This window comes from Narcine bancroftii, chromosome 1, assembly GCF_036971445.1.
Source record: "Narcine bancroftii isolate sNarBan1 chromosome 1, sNarBan1.hap1, whole genome shotgun sequence".
Classification (NCBI taxonomy): domain Eukaryota; kingdom Metazoa; phylum Chordata; class Chondrichthyes; order Torpediniformes; family Narcinidae; genus Narcine; species Narcine bancroftii.
Window position 1 is genome coordinate 79,205,761 of NC_091469.1, and position 22,784 is coordinate 79,228,544.

Consider the following 22,784-nt stretch of genomic DNA (forward strand, 5'->3'; position numbering starts at 1 on the left):
GAATAAACTTGCAGATTTGAAGAAGAACAGGCTGCCGTCATGAACTATTTTTGTTTTGTTCTGGCTTTGTCTATGACTGTTAGTGTTGAAGCCAGATAAAGGTAGGATATAAATGGGATTCATGTAGATTAGTGTAAATAGTTGGTTTGGAGCCACTTACACATCATTTCTCTTTATATGTGTTTTTATGGAGGGGTGCTGCTTTGAGGGTGGCTCCATCAGCAGAGAAAAATGTGCACTTACCTTTTTTATAGAAAGGCCTAAAAGGCTGCTGCAGTGTCGCTTACATGAAGAGTGATGCCTCGTTGCCTTCTACGGAGCTGATGAAGGTGGGGCGACTGGTGCCGTAGCACCACCCAACAACATGACGACATACATAGGCAGCGAGCAATGGCTGTCTTTGTTACCCATATTCCCCTGCTGCCAGTGTGGTTCCAGCTGTGTGGGGGATTATGGGTAACAAAGATGGCCATTGATCCTTCTTCTGCCCAGTGCTGCCCATTGAGGGACTCCAACCTCCAGCACATACAATGACTGGGTCCTGGGTCGAGGGCTGACAGCATCATTGTGATGTCATCAGCCCGCCCTCTAACCAGCCGCTTGCAGTGGCAGGACATTTATGGAGCAAAGTGGAGTGTTCCACTCCAACTGTGTGACCAGCCTGAGGAAGGATTGGATTCGGTGTCTTAAAAAGAACTTGTTTTGAATTTGAAAGGAAATGTGAAAGTTTTTGTTTTATCTGAGACACTTAGAGAATTAAGTTGTTAATATAGCTTCACTGTGTCACTGTGTACTATCACTTCTACCCATTTCAGGTTGAACTCGTGCATTATTGATGGTAAGTAGTAATTTGTGAATCTTTTAAATCTTTCCAGCCACACCACCAGGCGCCAAGGACTCCATTGTCTTGAGTTTCCTTTCTAAACCTCTCTAACACTCTTACCCTCTTAAAAACCAATCACTTTAACCTAGTTTTTTGTTGTCTGAGCTGATAAATATGATCTATTCTCATAAAGCTCATGAAGAACCATTTGGCATTCTGATTTGCCTCACTATAATGCAGGTGGTCCTGCACATTTATTGAATCAATTTGGAAACTATTTTATACAGTGAGACTGAGTAAAAATAAAATTAGAGCTCCATTTGTGGCCTTCTACTTTCTGACTGTAGATCCAATTATTTTTTTTTTCGCTGTTTCAACCAATTCTCTCTTGAAGAATTATGAATTCCACAGTTCTGTTATTTTAGGACACAATCACCTTTATTAGCATTTCATAAAGCACTATCAGGATTGCTCACCAGGAAGCTTCAGGTCTTTCCTTCCCAACATTTTATGATGAAAACCAGAACCTTTTCTCTCCAGTTGTTTCTGGAACTTGCCCTACCCTCTCCACTGCCCCTTTTCATTCATCCCCTTCTTCCCAAAAATACCCTGATTGCTAGAAGCCACTGACCAGGTAGTGGATCTAGCAGAGATCGGGGTTTTTCTAGCACACAGATTCTGTGGTTTGAGGACTGTGTGCAATGCGTTTCATCCCTTTTCAACAGTTATAGAAGAGATATGTCACCAGGAAATGCTGATTTAATGGGGCAACTGGAATCCACCAAGATAGAAACAGCTTAAAAAACACACTTTGAATTTACCAGTAAGTGGAATCTTTAAGAATATGTTTCCCAGAGGAATGGAGAATGGCAAATACTCTATTTGTATTCAAGAGGGAAATAAAGAAAATCCAGGAAAAAATGGACTGGTGAATCTTACATCAGCAGTAGGGAAACAATGGGAGAGAATACTTTGGGATAAGATTACACAGATTTGGAAAGTCATATCATGCAAATTTGATTGAGTTTTTTGAGGATGTGACTAAGATTGTTGATGAGGGTAGGGCAGGTGCTGTTGTCTATGCAGACTTACTAAAGTGACAAGTGAATTTGACCAGATCCATCATGGTAGGTTGCTCTAGAAAGTACAGATGCATGGGATCCATGGTTAAATGATTGTTTAAATTTAGACATACAGGACAGTAATAGGTCATTTCAGCCCACAAGTCCGTGGTGCCCAATTTATACCAAATTAACCTACACCCCCAGTACATTTTTTGAATGGTGGGAGGAAACCGAAGCACCCAGGGAAAACCCATGCAGACACAGGGAGAACGGACAAACTCCTAACAGACAGGACAGGATTCGAACCCTGGTCCCAAACGCTGGCACTGTAAAGATGTTGCATTAACTGCTACGCCAACCGTGCTGCCCTAAAAATTCTGTTTGTTTCAGAATAGAATTGGCTGAACCAGAGAAAACAGAGGGTGGAAGAGTGTTATTCTGAATGGAGGCCCATGACTAGTGACATTCTGCACCATTCGGTGTTGACACCCTTGTTATTTGTGATTATATATTAAATGACTTGGATGTAAAAGTAGGTAGGTGGGTTAATAAGTTTGCAGATAACACTAACATTGGTAGCTTTGTGGACAGCATAGACAGTGGTTCTTAACCATTTTTTTCCCCACTCATACCACTTTAAGTAATCCCTGACTAACCACAGAACACCTATGGCATCCTATGCCATAGGAGCTCTGTGGTTAGTCAGGGATTACTTAAGATGGTGTGTGAGTGGGAAAAATAATGCTGAGAACCACTGGCATAGAGGGTTTTCAAAGTACAAATGGATATCAATCAATTATAGAGATGTGCGGAGAAATGGCAGATGGAGGTAAATGCAGACAAGTGTGAGGTGTGGCATTTTGGGATGACAAATGTTAGGGGAACACACAGCTAATGACAGGAGTCTTAAAACATTGATATTTAGAGAGATCTGGGGCTTCAGGTACATAGATCTTTAAAGTAACCACGCTAGTAGAAAAGGTGGTAAAGGTGGCATATGGTATGCTTGCCTTCATTGGATGGGCCATTGAATAAAAATGTAAGGAAGTAATATTGCAGTTATGGTCAGGTCACCTGGAGTATTGTATGTAATTTTGTTCACTCTCTTACAGGAAGGATGTGAAGGGGAGAGAAGAAATTTACCAGGCTGTGGCCTGGATTAGAGGATATGAATTAAAGGAGAGATTGTACAAACCTAGGGGTTTTTTTCCTGGCACTTAGGAGGCTGATGGATGACCTGAAAGAACTTCATTAAATTATGAGAGTCTTAGAAAGGTTAGATGGTCAGAATCTTCCTACCAGGGTCAAAATGTTGCACACTGGAGGACATGCATTTAACATGAGGGGGAAGTTGGGGGGGTGGGGTTTAAAGGAGACAAGATTGGTAAATTTTAGTGCAAGTTATCCTGGAGAGGGCTAGTTACCTGGAATAGGCTGCCAGGGTAGTATTAAAAGTAAATACAATTGCAGTATTTAAGAGGTTTCTATCTAGACACATGAATATGATTTATATCATGGGCAAGCAGCTGAGTTTTAGTTTAATTTGGGCATAATGTTCAGCATAGACATTGTGTTCTGAAGGGGCTGTTCCCATGCTGTACTGTTCTATGTGTCAATCTTGATGTTTATTAATAACTGGAGCATATTTTATTTCAGGATACGGTACCTCATTTAAAATATCTCAGGATCTGAGCTATCATTACTCTGGTAAGGAGAGAGGGAACACAATACATATAATCACAAATTATCTGTTCCAAATGTACCAAATAAGGTTATTATTAATAATTTTGCTCAGTATTTGTGAATCAATATTATATTGACTTACACAGTAGGTAACAGTTAAAACTATCTAAATATCTTGTGTACCTGAACATTGTATTGAATAACTGGTCACGTTGTCGTCTGCCAATCCTGCTGTGGAATAGTGCCTGCTTCACTGTTTCTGAAGGTGTATTTTTAAAATGGAGAAAACTCTGTGTGTGTGTGTGTGTGTGTGTGTGTGTGTGTGTGTGTGTGTGTGTGTGTGTGTGTGTGTGTGTGTGTGGGTGTGTGTGTGTGTGTGTGTGTGCGTGGTGTGTGTGTGGTGTGTGGGTGTGTGTGTGTGGGTGTGTGTGTGTGGTGTGTGTGTGTGGTGTGGGTGTGTGTGGGTGGGTGTGTGTGTGTGTGTGTGTGTGTGGTGTGGGTGTGTGTGTGTGTGGTGTGGGTGTGTGTGTGTGGGTGGGTGGGTGTGTGTGTGTGTGTGTGTTGTGGGTGTGTGTGGTGTGTGTGTGTGTGTGGGTGGTGTGTGTGTGTGTGTGTGTGTGTGTGTGTGTGTGTGTGTGTGTGTGTGTGTGTAGGGGTGAGAGAAGGGGTGAGTGGAGCTAACATTGATTCTAGTACTTTTTACAATCTCAGAATATCCTGCCGTATTGTAGAGGACAGAATAGAACCAGGTAGATGTAGGATTATTGCCTTTAGTAATTTTGCTAGTTCTATTGCAAATGGTTTAAGTTCGATCAGCAAGGTGATGGGAACATAAGCAGGAAGATTCGGGATTGAGACTACATCACTGTAGCTTTACCTATGTGATTAGTACTGACAGGTACCCTAGCCACTCATTATTCATCCTGCCCATCCAAGATGTTTGGTGAGCATTCATATAACATCCTTGACCCAAGCGTCAGAAAAACCACAGAAATACCTATCTGTTCCCCTTATTTATATTCCCGTGTCTTTATTTTCATCCTCCTGCTCAGCTTTTGCAGCTTTCTGCTCTATGTGTTGATGTTGATCACTGCCCTTCTTCATTATTACCTGAAGCAGGTGTAGCTCGATCAATAACCTTAAGCAGACACAAGGCAAGAGGTTAAAGGCTTTAATATCCAGAAACATCGGGCATGTCTCTACATGCTGCTGTCCCAGATCCAAGGCTGGTATGGATGGAGGAGACTAGGGCTATCAGCCTTTCTTGGGGATCTTACAGGGAGGAGTTACAGTGCAGAGGCAGGTAAGCCTGTACAGTCCAGTGAGGTCACACCTGCATTACCATGTTCCACCACAGCAGGTCTATTAGATTGGATATCGGTCTCAGGAAGACAGCACTGGGAACCTGTTTCAGGTCAGCTTGCCTCTCAAAGGCTCGCCTTACCCATGCTCTAACTCAATAGCAATCCTAAACTTTCACTGCAGCATGATTCCCCATCCAACACCACTATGTGGCTCTTAAGGTTCCCCTCCAACCCCACCTCCAACGAGTATACTCCCAATCGTTCCTTCCCATCTCTCAGGCCTTTCCTGCCCCCTCTCCCCTGACCTTGAACAATTTTCTCTGGCCCACAAACTAAAACCACAATCAAATTATTTGACTCCTTTCAGTATGTTCAGAAGAAAATATTTGGAGTATTTGGTCCTATTCATATGTAGGTTGGGGATCATGCTTACTGTGACCTTGAGAAAACATTTGTCTTGCCTGGTGTGCGTTTCAGCTGATGTTAAAGAATTTCTGGGACAGCACTTCCAATAGTTTCCACACATGCAGGGTTGTCTTGGAGACAGCAGCATGAGCTAGTTGTGAAGACCCAAGCCTTCATAACGCACACAAGGCTAGCCTCATTGTAAATCATGGGGGAATTTTTTAATACTGCCCAGCTTGGACTGTGTATTGGATTCCATGGGACACGAATTAACAAGCACCTGGCAAAGGGAAAGAGTGATACGAACTAAGTTACTGCTCTCTAGAATTAAACAGAAAAATCTGCAGATGCTGGTGTTGTAGTGCAATGCTCAAACGTGCCGGAGAAACTTGGGTGGCACAGAATCTTTAGGAAGTGAGGGGTAAACAATGTTTCAGACCTACATCCTTTATCAAGGTAGGAGCAAAAAGTAATTGCCTGAATATAAAGGTGGGGAGGAGAAGAGGGAGGAAGGCCATCCTCCCTCATCACTTCTCTTTTGCTCTTCTATCTTCTATCATCCACCTATGGCCTCTTGCCACTTAGTCTATGCTCCTCCCTCACCCCTTCCTCCCTCCTTGCCTCTCCTTCACAATTCCCACCCCCCACCATTTTATTTAGGCACATGCCTGGTTTGGTTCATGCCTTGACAAAGAGCTCAGGCTCAAAATGTTTACTTTCTATAGATGCTGCATGACCTGCTGAGTTTTTCTTGCATTTTTGTGTACTGCACCACACCTCTACTTGTTTTAACTAGCAAATTATTGGTGATGTAAAGAAGTGAGATTGAATCTGATGCATTAAAACATACTTTTGTACACAGTTCCTAGCTGTGAAACAGTATTTCTTATTACATTATGATGACAGTTTTATCTCAATTTGTCTGTTTGAGTAAATTCCTGTACCACACGTATAATATTTACTTCTTATGCATGTTTTCCTTTGTGAGTAATAAAGAGATACTGGCTAGGCCAGAACTTTTTCCCTGGAGCATACGAGATTGAAGGGGATACCTTATCATGATATATAAAATAATGAGATAAGGTAAACAACCAGAGATTTTTCTCCAGGGTATGGGAGTCTTAAACTAGAGGGCATAGCTTTAACGTGAAGAGGGGAAAGATCTAAAAAGGATCTGATGGACAACTTTTTCACACATAAGGTGATGTGCATTTGGAACAAATTGCAAGAGGAATTTATAGGAATGAATACAGTTATGACATTTAAAAGACATTTGGACATGTACATGGATCAGGAGGGTTTAGAGGTATGTGGGTTAAACGTAGGCAATTAGAACTAACTCACATAGGTACATTGTTAGGCTTGGACAGTTGGGCCGAAGAGATGTTTCCATGCAGTATAGCTCTATGACTAGTTCATGTAAACTCCATTGACTTCTTAAGCATTAGTCAAAAATACATACTGAACCATCTAATACATTGAACATAATTTCCCCATAGTGATAAAAATTTCCAATTAAGTACATAAGTATTCCCCACCATGATTACCAGCCCCCCCACATCTCCATCGGGCACACAAAACTCAAAACGGTCAACCAGTTTACCTATCTCAGCTGCACCATTTCATCAGATGCAAGGATCGACAATGAGATAGACAACAGACTCGCCAAGGCAAATAGCGCCTTTGGAAGACTACACAAAAGAGTCTGGAAAAACAACCAACTGAAAAACCTCACAAAGATAAGCGTATACAGAGCCGTTGTCATACCCACACTCCTGTTCGGCTCCGAATCATGGGTCCTCTACCGGCACCACCTACGGCTCCTAGAACGCTTCCACCAGCGTTGTCTCCGCTCCATCCTCAACATCCATTGGAGCGCTTACATCCCTAACGTCGAAGTACTCGAGATGGCAGAGGTCGACAGCATCGAGTCCACGCTGCTGAAGATCCAGCTGCGCTGGATGGGTCACGTCTCCAGAATGGAGGACCATCGCCTTCCCAAGATCGTGTTATATGGCGAGCTCTCCACTGGCCACCGTGATAGAGGTGCACCAAAGAAAAGGTACAAGGACTGCCTAAAGAAATCTCTTGGTGCCTGCCACATTGACCACCGCCAGTGGGCTGATAACGCCTCAAACCGTGCATCTTGGCGCCTCACAGTTTGGCGGGCAGCAACCTCCTTTGAAGAAGACCGCAGAGCCCACCTCACTGACAAAAGGCAAAGGAGGAAAAACCCAACACCCAACCCCAACCAACCAATTTTCCCCTGCAACCGCTGCAATCGTGTCTGCCTGTCCCGCATCGGACTTGTCAGCCACAAACGAGCCTGCAGCTGACGTGGACTTTTTACCCCCTCCATAAATCTTCGTCCGCGAAGCCAAGCCAAAGAAAAAAAAAATAAAGAGATACTGGCTAGGCCAGAACTTTTTCCCTGGAGCATACGAGATTGAAGGGGATACCTTATCATGGTATATAAAATAATGAGATAAGGTAAACAACCAGAGATTTTTCTCCAGGGTATGGGAGTCTTAAACTAGAGGGCATAGCTTTAACGTGAAGAGGGGAAAGATCTAAAAAGGATCTGATGGACAACTTTTTCACACATAAGGTGATGTGCATTTGGAACAAATTGCAAGAGGAATTTATAGGAATGAATACAGTTATGACATTTAAAAGACATTTGGACATGTACATGGATCAGGAGGGTTTAGAGGTATGTGGGTTAAACGTAGGCAATTAGAACTAACTCACATAGGTACATTGTTAGGCTTGGACAGTTGGGCCGAAGAGATGTTTCCATGCAGTATAGCTCTATGACTAGTTCATGTAAACTCCATTGACTTCTTAAGCATTAGTCAAAAATACATACTGAACCATCTAATACATTGAACATAATTTCCCCATAGTGATAAAAATTTCCAATTAAGTACATAAGTATTAATGAAACAAAATATTTAATTAGATTTTACAAAAAGTTAAATATTCCAATAAATATTTCTAATGTCGCCATAAGATGTTCTAACTTAAAGGTTCAGGCTTTTTCCACAAAGCCTGGGATGCTGCTTAATCATTTTTTTTGCAAGTATGATTTGAATTGAGCAGTCTAGCAATGTGCAATTTCTGAGGTTGTACCAGCTACTCTAATGCAGCATTGTTTTTAGGTTCTAACCTTTTATCTCTGTTTTCATTTAGTTGTTTTTGAAAACAACATTTGAAAAGTTCTAGAAAAGAAGAAGTGAGATGTTTTTGATAAAGCCGAGAGTGTCCCATTTATAGCAACAGGACTAAAGGGCTTCTCTCATTGGCCTGGAGACTAGGTGGCGACCTGGTGGCGACTCGAGTCTCCGCAACGTCTCCTGGAGACTAGCTGGGTCTCCGGAGAGTTGCGGGAAATTCAAACATGTTAGATTTTTTTTGGAGACTTTTTTCAGTCTCCAGCAGGTCTCCGCGACATCTCCATCAATTCCGGTGATGTCGCGGAGACTAATTTTGTCTACGACTGGGGAGACCTGCTGGAGACTGAGGAGACGTTGCGGCGACGTTGCAGAGACGTTGCAGCAACTACCAGAGACGTCACCACGACTTCCGGGAGAATTGGTTGTCACCTTGTCTGGAGATGTTGCGGACATCAGCTTGGTGAGAGCGCAAGCCATTTTTTGGTCGCCTGAATTGCCGCGACTGATTAGTCGCAACAGTCGTGGAGAAGTCTCCGCCAATGAAATACCAGTGTATGGAAAGAAATAACGCTGAGAAAGTTTGTAGGATCAGAGACATGAAGGTCATGCTGAGTTCTGCTGCATTTTTCTTTTTTTCTTTTGTATTACCCACCCACCAGCCAGCTGGTTAAACACAGCTTTATTTTTATCAACTACACATCACAGCTAGATCCAGACCATTTCTGAACAATGCCAGCAGGCAGCTGGTCATAGTCTATAAACCCAAGCTATTTTCAGTCCAGAGGTGCTGTTTGATAAGAGCTTTAAGTGTCAGTAGAAGTATGTAGTATGGTAGCTCAGTGTGCTGCATCAGAGCAGGAAAACACTGACTCTTCCATTTTTTTTCTCTGCATGACTGATTCCATGATCTCACCAAGGGGATTAGCTGCAAAGTGCTTCCCAATAGGGAAGGAGATGAAGAGGCATCTTAAATACACGAAAGCACCTGTCCTCTTGCTTTTTTAAAACAAAGCATGTCACACACACACACACACACACACACACACACACACACACACACACACACACACACACACACACACACACACACAGAGCGCGTGAAAAAAAATTATTTATATAGATTGTTAAAGCTACCTTAAACTTCTGATGTTTTTTTTCTTCTCTTGCAGCTGTTGAAAGAAATAATTTAATGAGGCTTGCCCAGACAATACCTTTCACTCCCGTCGATCTCTTTGGTAATTTCTGTGACTTTTCTCACTTTTTACCCTGAACATCAGAGGTGAGGTGAGAGGCAGACTGAGGGTTGGTGAGCAACATGCTTGCCCTCAAATGAAAGCGCAGGGTTCTTTAGAGCTGTCACCGAATGTGGTTCAGAGAGAGGTTTGGAGAGTTGCTGACATGGAGAGGATTCCATCTGTGATGTTCCATCTTGAATCATTTGCAACCTTAAAATTTCAAAAAATACCAAAACAATATAGTTTAAAAGGGCATCATTTACAGGTATATTTACAAAGCACGTTGGTATGTGGCACAATGGCCTCTTTCTATTTGGTGATTCTAAATATTAAGGTATTCTGTTGGTTTAAAATGTGTATGATTCATTGCCCTCTCACATTCATTCTGTATTTTATTCTCCATTTGTTACTCTGACCTACTCTGACATTGCTTTTTACCCCTTCCTGAAACAAAATTGGATACATATTGATTTATGTTCTCCTTGTAGCTTTTTTATATTATTTCCTTCCATTGTGGAATGTGGGAGTATGTTAGAATGATAACAGTTTCCATTTGCTAAACTTGGGACATCTGGGCTTGTGTTTTGGACCATCAGCATCATGGGCATTGGGTTCAATCTGCCTTTTTGTTGGAGCACCAGCAAGCAGCTCTTAAAAGAGAATGCCTGCTGGTGTGGAGATTTGCCGTGCTGATTCATAATGCATACTTATTTTTCAACACAGCATTTTCATAAAAATTACAAGATCATAAATTAATATAAATGTTTAGGTTTTCAGTCAATATCCTACTCAAGAAACTGCTCTCATCTGTATGTCTGTGCAGCTGGAGAGGAGGTAACCATCTACAAACTGGAGGAGAGTTCATCAGTGAATCTGGACCAGAGCATGTCCTCCTGGTCTCAACGTGGGCTGGCTGCCATGATCCATGTCCTTTCAAAGGAGGAGATGGATGGTGGTCTTCGCAGGGCAATGAAGGTGTATTGCACTTGGTCAGAGGAGGATGTGCTGAAAGCTGGGCAGATGTACATCATAAAGTTCTTCCAGCCTGAGGTAGTTAAAACCTGGCAGAAAATCTTCAGTGATGGCACAGTGTTGCATCTCTGCCTGAGAGTAAGTAATTAAATTCAAGTTTATTGTCACATGTATTGAGGTACAGTGAAAAGATTTGTTTTTCATGCTACTCAGTAAGAATGTTGAATAAAACAGTGCAGAGCTGCAGACAGAGATCAGTTAGAACAAAGCAGAACCGAGTAAAATAAAATAAGAGCAACTCTTATAAAAGAGGACAGGGTGAGGGGGGAAACAAAGGCTTCATGTTGGATTGGTGAATCAGACAGGCCCCCTCCCACATGTCATCTTTACACTAGCTTCTCTTCTACTTTACCCCAGTGTTGATAAATGGGTTTGGCTTGAATCTTCAACCATTCTTTTTCTCCCACTGATACTGCTCAACTCAATGAGTCCTCCAGCAGATTATGTTTAGCTTCAGCTTCCAGCCCTTGTACTCTCCTCAATGTCTCCATTCCAAAACCACCCTGTTTTTTAAGGTTTCTTTATGTCACAGAGCTGCACAGCATGGGAGCGAGGCTTTCAGCTCATCAAACCTGAGCCAACCATTTAACACCCAGTTGCAATAATTCCATTTCTATTCTTCCCTCATTCCCATCAATTCACGAACACACCAGGGTCGATATATAATGGCTAACCAACCTGCACATCATTGGAATGTGGGAGGAAACCAGAGCACCCAGCGGAAATGCACTCAGTCACAGGTAGTAGATTGAACCAGGCCATTGGAACTGTGAGGTCGCACCACTGCTACCTGTTCCTTGGCTGATGACTGTCAATCAGTGTGCCCCAACTTTTGACACTCTGCAATGGGAAAATGTCTCTCTCTATTCTGATGATATCCTTCCTGATATTAAATATAGTTATCAGAATTCCTCTGATCCAAGTAAAATAGCCCCAGCATCTCCAGTTTTTCTTTCACCCCTGAAATCACTTGGATCAATCTGTTCTGTATCCTCTCTGAAGCTTTTACATCTTTCCTAAAGAAAAGTGCCCAGAAAATAACTGTACTCCTTCTGTGTCTTGACATAGCTTCTTACAACTTGCTTGTTCTTTACACCTCTGTTAGTAAAGCCCAAGATCATGGATACTTTAATGCCTACTTTCTTAACTTGCCCTACCATTTTAAATGAACAATGCCACATACCACCATATCTCTCTTCTACCCTTTTTGGATCGTGTCCTCTGGTTTGAATTGTGTCATTGTGTTCTTCTAATCAATTTGAAGGAATGTAAATATTGAGGAAGAGAATAGTCGCATTCAAGGAGATGTAGCCTACCTGGCGGAATGGTGGCAGGTAAAATATAACTTTGAGAAATATGTGAGGGATATGGGAATATAGTTCTCCAGATGACTTAGCCCAATGTGAGCCAGATTCTTCCAGCTACTGGAAAATAATGGATTTTGCAATGATGAGAGACAGGTTCAAGAATAGTCCCAGGAGGGCACAGGGACCTGGACAGTCTTGTGGAGGATAGTGTAAAACAACATCAATTATGGCATAGTGTTACACTCGGAAACCTGACAATGCTGTTTTCTAAACTTCACAAATGAAGATATTTATCAGACTTTGACAGATGACATTGGGGCTACATCCAAAGCTATTTTAATGCAACAAAAGAGCATTGAACAATACTTAGACCTTGGTCTCAGGACAAAAAGGACTGAAAAAGGATTTCTTTCTACACTGGGGATGTTACAATCCTTGATTTATCAGTTTACAAAAATCTATTAATTTCAGGTTTGAATTACTGACCCACCACAGCACTCTGGAAAAGAATTTCCAAAACTTACGACCGTGTGGCGGGCTGAGCCACTCTGCAAGCATACCAGGTTACAGAGCTGAGGACGTGTGGGGGGCAGAGAGCCAGGTGTGGTTCGAGCCGTTGGGGCTGACAGCATTTCTGTCCCGGGAGTCACAACTGTCATCGTGAATGGGGAGATATAAGCACGCGAGTTCGATTAAAGTTAGCTGTTCTAGCTCACTCATGGTTGCCAGTGTGGTCTGTTCATAGCACCTCCTCGTGACCACAGTGGTGACCCTCAACGTACCCATACAGTAATTTTGGATGCCACAATGAATGAGGCCAATGTACAAAGTGCAGTCTCACTGTAACTGCCTACCTTTTGGACCTCACAACCTGTTGTCAGGTTCTAGCAGGCTGAGGCCTAGTTCCATGTCAGGCAGATCACTGCAGGCACCACAAAGTATTACTATGTGGGCAGCTCATTTGACCAAGAGACCACAGAAAGAATCATTGATATCCTGCATCAACGACAGGTACAAGACCATTAAAGCCCTCTTCATCTGTAATTTTGGGCTTTCCCGTCATGAAAGGGCAGCATGTCTGCTACACATGGATGGCCTAGGCGACTGAACATCATCCGTCGGCATGAACAACATGCTGGTGCTTATGGATCAAAAAACTGCCTGCTGTTGGAACAAAAATTCCTGGAATAGATGCCAGAGGACATTCACCTGCTCCTGGCAGATGACGATTTCGGTGGCCCCGTAGGCTTGAGGCCCGCGCCAACGTACTATAGCACACCAAGCAACATGGCGGGGCGATTGTTGACTGAGTTGCTGCATCACTCCATGGAACTCGGTTGTTCCCTGCCCCAGAGGAGAGGGCGGAGACAGCTACAGTGGACGAAAGCCCGTAAAAGGAGTGGTGGTTCTGTGCCGCTCCCCCACTGCTGCCCACTTTGCATGCACCCAGGAAATGTCTGGGCCAGTTGTCACTAATGGCTAAGATGGCTGGCCACCTAGACAGTCTCCTCTATTTGAGGGCCCAGCATTCTAGTTGATGATTCTTCATGGACATGAGCAGAAGTCAGCATTTTGCCTCCCACAAGCCGGGACACCCATGATGGAAAGTCTTGGCCTTTCCTCTCAGCTGCCAACAGCAGTAATATTAAAACGTATGGTGTGCGGGGCATCCAGCTTGACTTCGGTTCCTGTCACTTTCAGTGGACCTTCACGTTGGCTGATGTGTCGCAACCCTTGCCGGGCACAGACTTCCTCTGAGCTCACTGCCTCCTGGAGAACCTGAAGGGATGTCAATTGGTCAATTCCAAGTCTTTTGAATCACTCGCCTTACACCAAGCCACTCTGCCAGCATCCCATCTAGACTCAGCGACTTTTTCTCAGAACGAGTATGCCAAAATCTTAGTGGAATTTTCGAGCTTTACAAATAGATTTTTGTTTAATTATATTTTTATTCTCCTTAATTATTAACAAGAAAATGCCTTGTGCAATTTTCATTCCTTAATGGAATGTTCATCAGTTGCAAACCATGGTATTTTTTAAACAAATGTTAGCTTTTGATTATTTCCTGATGTTCCTTTCAATTAACTTTTCTAATCTATCATGGCTAATTTGCTGCTCAAACATTTATTTAAGTTCAAAACTTCAGTTTCCAGGTGAACCTTTGAACTTGATATAAATTTGTTGCAGAGAAACACAAAAAAATGGCAGATCTTGGAGCTTCAAGAAACTGGAAGAACCCAGCAGGTCAGGGTGCATATATGGATAGAAATGGTCAGTCCACATTTTAGGTTGGGGCACTTTATCTAGACTAACATATTCTATCATATTGTGAAAGCCTTACCCGAGAGGATCATTTACTATTCAAATGAAAAGTTGGGTGGAGAATTGGAGGATGGAATTTAATCCTGACAAGATGAGTGATGTATTTCGGCAAATCTAATTGCGGTGTGTATATGAAATAAAGAGTAAGTTGCTAATGAATGTTGCTGATCAACGGGACTTTTGGTGTTCAGCTATATCATTCACTGGAAATGGAAACACAGATGGTTAAGGTGGTGAACGAGGCAAATAGCACTCTTGCCTTCATTGGTAGGGGCATAGGTTGGGACTTTATGTTGCATCTTTACAAAATACTTGGAGAATTGTGTGTAGTTCTGGTCACCACATGATAGAAGGGATATGGTTACCTTAGAGAGAGTGCAGAGGAGATTCAGCAGGATGTTGCTTGGATCAGAGGACTTTAGATTTGATGAGAGATGGTAAAGACTGGATTTGCTTTCCCTGGAGTGAAGGAGGCTGATAAGAGACATTGAAAGGGTGAATGGTCAGAATCTTTTTCCCATGGTAGGGCGATCAAAAGCAAGAGGGCATAGGTTTAAAGTGAGAATAAAGGAATTTGAGGGTGAGATCTGGACCTCATTTCCAGAGGAAATGTAGAATTTGATTCAATCACTACTGTTAAGAGGCATTTAGATGGGCATTTGAAAATGCAGAACAGAGAAGGATATGACTTAATGTGGACAAATGGGATTCGCATCAATGGGCATTTGGATGTGATGACTGAAGGGCCATTTCTGTGCAAGTTGACAACTTTCTGACAACAGGATTATCTCATTAAACTGGAAAAAGTCTAGAGTAACAATTCCTTGTTGGACACACCTCAAAATGCTCCAGGAACTCTCATGAATGAATTCTTCAATTTTTTTCCCACTTGATTTTACTATTCCAAGTTAAATATTCTTGATTTTAATTCTTGGTAGTATTCCAGTTGTGCAATCAATAGGGCACATTTACCAGAGCATTTTGCAAACAAATGTTTAACTTTTTGTTTGTTTAAATGCAAAATTTGAGTTGATCAATCTTTTCTTTATATAAAAAATTACTTGAATTTTCCTTTGGAAAGTAAAACTTAAATTAATCACAGATAGGAAAAGGCCGTAGAGTGGTACAGTACAGAAACAGGCAAATGAATGTTAACTGTCAAATTAAAGGGACTAGGGGTTTGGAGTAGAATATTCCCAAAATCTACATGCAAAATAATAGAAAGCACATTCTTTGAAAATTACTTATAGTTTTGTTGTACATTGCTCGTTTCTGATTTAAAGTATGAAAATAAAATCTAAAAATAATTGTTCACCGGAAGATTTATTTTAATACATTTACATTAGAAAATGATTATTTATATGATTGGTTATTTTCAGGAAATTCAACAGCAAAGAGCTGCACAAAAACTCATTCATAGATTTAATCAAATGAAGCCTCAAACTATCCCTTATACTCCAAGGTAAGAAATTAAGTAACTTTGTAAAAAAAACTCAAGACATACAATACTCTCTATATTACCCAAATTAACAATCTGCTGGGATCCATGCACAGAGTGGATATTGAGCACTTAGCTAAAAATGTCTAGATTGGTACTTTTAAGTGTGATCTGCAATTTAAATATAAATGTCAGTCATGGTGCAGTAACCTCAACATTGGGATTTCAGGTACAACTTCATAGACCATAGCACATAATATGGACTTGCACTCCATTGTTGTATTATTTGGCATGGCCATCATTCAGATGAATGGTTACAACAGAATTATTGAATTATAACTAGTGGAGTATTTCCTAATGTCCAAACATGAAAAACAGTTTACCTGCTCATTTATTGCAGTGCTCTTTATGACAATTGACTATTTGGATGATTTCAAGGTGATGATATCTAATGACAATTGACTATTTGGATCATTTCAAGAAGATGATGTTTTACTGAGTCCAATTCAAAACTGAATTTGATCTTTTACTTCATTCATAACCGGACATGCAATCTTGATTAAATGGAAATACTCCACCTACACACATGCAATGGTGAAGAGATATTATGTCTTGTTTAAGTTTCAGAAAAAAAATAGATACACCATTAAAGAGTCAAATATTAACTTTCAAAAGACATGGAGCCTATTTATGTGGGACCAAAGCTTGAGGATATTGCCTATTATTTTCAGAATCAATTAGCATGTCTGTAAACTTGCCCATATTTTTAGGACTCTCGTTCCTTAGATGCTGATGCCGATGGTGTATACTCTGTCCGCAACCTCTGACTTATTCCTCAAAGCACAAATAATATTGAATTTCTCATATCTTATCAGGTGGAGATAACTGAAATGAGCGAGGCTTCACCCCAGGAGACAGTGAAATGGGGTGAAGAAGGCATCTTGTTGTCTTTAATCTACAATCCTTGTATAAAATTACACACACATGATGGTTTTGTAAAACAGAATGAATGAGGAGATAAAATTCCCTTTCAGCTACCGTACATTCACACAGACCAACTACCGCTGTGTAACTTCAAACAAGTACAGTATCGTACTGTATTCAATCTCAAGTTGAGTGTTATTTCTAACTTTTTGTTGACAAACTATTTCTTCACGAATGTTTCCATTTTTATTTCAATCGTGTATGGTTTAGATGACCCATAAGTTGTGAAAGACAAAAGTAGAACAGAGCATTTTGGTTAAAAGGCTCAATCTAGTCAATGCATTTTATCCAAAAATTCAGCCAGGATGAGACCTTCCTGAACTGCCTCCAATTAAATTATAACCTTCATTTATTCAGAAATGTAAGAGAGGTCTCTCCAGTGTTTGGTGCAGATATAGTATAATCAGGACCAACATTCCCAAATAATTGAAAATGTTTCCATTTTAGTCATGAAGAAACTCCGATTTCTCCATATCACAGCATTCCATAGATTTCCATTATTCCGATTGAATTGGACAACCTTTCATTTATCCTACATCATATTTCGTATGCCTAACCCTTTGCCTGCCCATAATTTATTTCCTTTTGCAGAATCCTTTTTTTTTAGGCCCTTCACAAGTTGCAGTCCGACTCCCTCTTTGAATCATTAACAAATACGGCCATGGTATATTTAATCTAGTCATCTAATTCATCGTTGGAGAAGTAGTTGAAATTGCATTCCTCCTCTCTGTGGGTCTGCATCAGCTTGCCAACCAACAGTTGACCCATATAGCCCAATGTTTTATTTTTGCTATTTAGCCAATCCTTTCTCTATAATTAATGCTAATTTCAGGAGCCCTTGTTTTATGCCAGGGTATTTGTGGCACCTCCTCAAATGTCTTTCAGAAATGCAAATATATTTCATCTATAAGTTTCCCATTAACCATTTTGATATTTATATCCTTAAAAAAAGCTCAGATAACTTTGTCAAAAACTATTTCCCTTGATTATAGTGAAATGTATTCTGGCTGTTGTAAGTGAAACACAAAAGTCTGCAAATGCCGTGATTATAGTAAAAAAAAACACAAAATTGCTGGAGAAATTTGACAGGTCCTGCAGCATCCATGGGAGGTAAAGATATTATATAACCAACATTTTTGGACTGAGCCCTTCTCTAATGTATGATCAAAAATCAGGCAGATGCTTCAATAAAAAGGCTGGGGGAGAAGGGATGAAAGGGTGGGGAAAGCACAGGCCTACGAACAAAAGATTTTAATTGGTACGTTGATAAGAGGACAGGAGAGGAAAGGTGAGGATAGATTGGGGGAGGGGGTTGCTCTGTGATTTCAGAGTTGGAGGAAGGAGAGAGAGGAAAGGAAAAATAGGGACAAGGGAAGAGGAGAGACGTCGTGAGGGGTGGGGGTTGCTAATGCAAACTGGAGAAGTTGATGCTAATGTCATCTAGTTGGAGGGTGGCCAGACGGAATATGAGGTGTTGTTCCTCCAATTTGTGGCTTGCCTCAGTCTAGTTGTGCATAAGCCATTGACAGACATGTCAGCATGGGAATGGAGCAGGGAATTGAAATGGGTTACCACTGGGAGATCGCTCCTATTGTAGCGGACGGAGCTAAGATGCTGAATAAAGCCATGTCCCAGTCTGCGTCCAAACTCTCCGATGTAGATGAGACTACCATGGGAGAACCAGATGTGGTAGATGAACCCTGTCGATCCACAAGTGTTGTTTCACTTGGTAGGACCCCAAATAGTGATTAGGGAGAAGGTGTGGGTGAAGTGTAGTATTTCCTGTGGTCACAGGAGAGATGTCAAGGGGAACAATGGTGGGAAGCGAATGAGAGAGTGATGGAGGAGACGGTCCCCATAGAAGGAGGAGAGGGGAAGATATGTTTGGTAAATGGGATCTCGTAGTAGGTGGCGGAAATGGTGGAGGATGCTATTTGCAGAGGTTAGTGTGGTGGTAGGTGAGGACAAGGGGAATCCTGTTGCATATAGGGGCGGAGAAGATCAGGGCTGATGTGTGGGTATTGGAGGATATGCAGGTGAGAACTGAGTTGATGGTGGTAGAGGGGAAACTATGTCCTTTGACAGACTTTTCTACAATCCACCAAATCTCACTGCCACCTCGTCACACCCTGTCTTCTGTAAGGATTCCATTTCTTTCTCACAATTCCTCTGTCTCTGTCACATCTGCTCTCAGGACAAGCTCTTCCGTGCCAGATCATCTGAGGTGCCCTCTCTCTTCAATAAAGATGCCTCCCACCACCCCCTCTCCTCCCCCCACCATCAACTCGCTATCAACTGCATATCTATCCTCAGACTGTTGATAGTGAAATGTAGATTTTATATTTAGATATATACAGCACGTTAACAGGCCCTTTTGGTCCATGGGCATATGTGCTGCCCAATAACATCCAATTGACCTTCAACCCCCCACCCCCCCAGTACATTTTGAAATGTGAAAGAAAGATTAAATATAACATTACGATATTGCTGACTCCTGTTGGCACAACATGTTGCCCCAATAACCACAAGGACAAAGACTGAGGAGAACAATAGGCTTTATTGTACAGAAGACTTGAGCTGGCCCGAATCCAAACTAGGGAAGTGCAGGGAAAGGAGAGGTGGCCCAACCTTTATGGCCTGGGTTGCAGGAGAGGAGTCCAGGTGAGAGTGTCATCAGGGGGCGGGCCAGCCCGAGCCAATTAGCGCACACAATCCATACCATTGCATTCACCCCCTCTTTTTAAACAGAAACGCCCCCTCTTTGACACGAGAGGGGAGAGAGAAGGAAAAAAAATCTTGCTAGAGGTTTAGCCGAACCAGCGACTTCCTCCTTCTGCGGGACCGCCGGAGGGCAGGCGTGTCCGAGCTCTGCTGTTTAGGAGGGGAAGTGGTCCGGCGGGGGGCAGGGGAGGGAACAGTCTGGGTCGGGATGATGCTTGAGGACTCCTGGGAGGAAGGGGGATTTGATGCCTCCCGGAGGACCGATTCCTGGAGAGGGGACCCAGTGGCTCGGCCTCCAGTATTCCACTCCCGTGTGGGGTGGACTGTTCTGTGGGATGGGCTGTGGCAGGCAGGGCAGTTTCGGGATTCCCGGCCCTCGCCAGGTCTCGGATAGGCACAGTGTCCCTGTGGCCATTGGGGTACCTCACAAACGTGTATTGCGGGTTGGCATGTATGAAGTGTACTGTTTCCACCAGTGGATCCATCTTATGGCCCCTCACATGTCTCCATAGCAAGATCAGCCCTGGGGTTGATCTAGGGAAAGCAAACAAACATTCATGGGGGGGTGATGTTAGTCGCGGTGCACAGAAGTGATCGGATGGTGTGAAGTGCTTCGGGCAAAACTTCCTGCCAATGGGACACTGGCATGTTTTTGGACCTAAGGGCCATGAGCACTGCGTTCCAGATGGTGGCACCTGGCCATTACCCCTGGGATTATAGCTGGTGGTCCTGCTGGTGGTTATGCCTCTGACCAAGAAGTACTGTCACAGTTCCTCACTCATCAACGAGGTCCCCCAATCGCTGTGGATGTACTTGGGGTACCTGAACAGGGTGATGAGACTGCACAGCGCCTCGATTACCATCACCGAGGTCATATCCGGGCAGGGAATAGCAAAGGGAACCTGGAGAACTCGTCCACCACTGTCAGGAAGTAGGCTTTCCTAATTGTAGTGGGTGGGGGGCCTTTGAAATTGATGTGTGGCCTTGATGAGATGTGCCTTCTCGGGCCAGTAGAACTGAGGCTTACATTCAGCGCAGATCTGGGAGCGTCTGGTCGTGGACCAGACGTCCACAACAGAGTATGGAAGATACCAAGTCTTGATGAAGTGGTATAACCTTATGACTCCGGGGTGGCACAGATTGTTGTGGAGTGTCTGGAGACGGTCAAGATGCACTCTGGTGCACGTTCCCCGGGATAGGGCATCTGGGGGATCATTGAGTTTACCTGGTCGGTACAAGATTTTGTAATTATTGGTGAAGAGCTTGATCCTCCACCTAAGAATCTTGTCATTCTTCATTTTACCCCGCTGTTTAGTATTAAACATGAAGACCATGGCCCTCTGGTCTGTCAGCAAGGTAAAAAGTTTACCGGCCAGGTAATGCCGCCAGTGGCACACTGCCTCAACGATCGCTTGGGCCTCCTTCTCGACCAAGGAGTGACAGTGCAGTGTGTGGGAGAAAAGTGCTACTGGCCTGACTGCCTGGTTAAGAGTGGCGGCCAGTGCGAAATCGGAGGCATCACTCTCTACCTGAAATGGGATGGACTTGTCCACGGCATGCATCGTGGCCTTTGCGATGTCTCCTTGGATCTGGTAGAAAGCAGCTTGGGCTTCCGCTGATAATGGGAAAGTTGTGGACTTAATCAGGAGGGTGAGCTTTATCAGCGTAACAGGGCACCCATTGTGCATAATAGGAAAACAGCCTCAGGCACATTTTCAGCGCATTTAGAGTGTTTGGGACTGGGAGCTCCATAAGGGGTTGCATGCGGTCGGGGTCCGGGGCAATGACACCATGTGCCACGACACAACTGAGAAGGACCAGATGCTCTGTATTGAACACCCACGTGTTGTTATTGTATGTCAAGTTGAGAGACTTGGCCGTATGTAAGAACCTTGCAAGGTTCGCGTCGTGGTCCTGATGGTCGTGGCCGCAGATGGTGACACTGTGAAGATATGGGAACGTTGCCGTCAGCTTGTCCTCCACCACCATCCGATCCATGACCCTCTGAAAAGCAGAGACACTGTTAGTAACACCAAAAGGCACCCGCAGGAAGTGAAAAAGTCTGCCATCGGTTTGAAGCCTGTGTAGAGCCGGTCGCTCGGGTGAAGGGGGAGTTGATGATAGGCTGACTTGAGATCAAAGGTAGAGAAGACACTGTATTGTGCGACCTTATTGACCAAGTCAGCTATCCGGGGTGGAGGGTACGCATCCAACTGGGTAAAGGGGTTGATGGTTTGGCTATATTCAATCATCTTCCGGGGCTTGCCCGCCCCTCTGACCATGAGGACCTGTGCCCTTCAGGGACTGGAGCTAGGGGCTATGATCCCCTCCACCTAGAGTCGCTGAACCTCAGCCTGGATGAACGCCATATCCTCAGTGCTATAGCACCTATTCTTGGTGGAGATAGGTTTACAGTCCGCAGTGAGGTTTGCAAATAGTGACGGAGGGGGCATCCGCAGGATGGTGACGCTGCAGGTCGTTGCCGGAGGCTGGGTGCTCGATTGGGGGTGGGGGTTCCCGTAAGCTGTGGGTTGTAAATGGTGAGCGGAGGTTGGGGACCCCTGAACGCCATCGTCACGCTCCTGAACAACAAGAAATCATTATAACACTCCCCACCCCCCTCCCACCCACTGTTAGAGACGCCACACAGTACCCCTAAGAGATCTGGCCCTGCCTGGTTCACCCCTCCTGCACACCCCTACTTGGAGTGATCCTGAGAGGTTGGACGCACCACCCCAGCCTGTGACCCCTGGTAAGCATTCAGATGGCTATGCTGAGGCCTCACTGCCTCACGCTGGTGTTTCTGTAATGGGTCCAGAAGTCCTGCCATCTCACACTACAGACCAGGGAACTGTATCAACACCGCCAGTTCCCAAGGTTGTCACTCCTGCAAAGCCACCACCTGCTTAGTCTGCTTTACTGACATTGGATGTGTATTATCTCCACCACTAAAGACACTCCCCTTGGGTATAACTGTGTATGCACCCATTATCATTCATTATTGTACCACTAATTTCTGCTAATAAAAGCCATGATTTCTGGTTAACTACGCAACCTTCATTTTCTTCATTAACTGCCACTTCAGGACAAAATATACTCCAGAGGGTTGTTATCTCGGCCTGCGGCATCACAGGTACCAGACTTCACTCCATTGAGGACATCTACATGAGGCAATGTCTTAAAAAAGCAGACTCTATCCTCAAAGACCTCCACCACACCGTTCATGCCCTCTTCATTCTGCTACCATCAGGGAAAAAGGTACAGGAGCTAAAGATGAGCACTCAGTGGCA

General features: G+C 43.4%; 1 protein-coding gene across 2 annotated transcripts in view; it reads left to right on the forward strand.

Moving 5' to 3' along the window:
• The window catches only part of trpm6 (transient receptor potential cation channel, subfamily M, member 6), a 131,682-nt gene that overhangs the window by 101,288 nt on the left and 7,610 nt on the right, over positions 1 to 22,784 (forward strand). Inside the window, exons 27-31 of one of the 2 annotated variants that reach the window (XM_069930635.1) lie at positions 816 to 838; positions 3,544 to 3,594; positions 9,625 to 9,690; positions 10,514 to 10,800; positions 15,731 to 15,813. In XM_069930635.1, coding sequence (XP_069786736.1) covers positions 816 to 838; positions 3,544 to 3,594; positions 9,625 to 9,690; positions 10,514 to 10,800; positions 15,731 to 15,813 — 510 coding nt within the window. The remainder of the gene's footprint in view (positions 1 to 815; positions 839 to 3,543; positions 3,595 to 9,624; positions 9,691 to 10,513; positions 10,801 to 15,730; positions 15,814 to 22,784) is intronic. The other variant, XM_069930643.1, reaches the window with a different exon arrangement.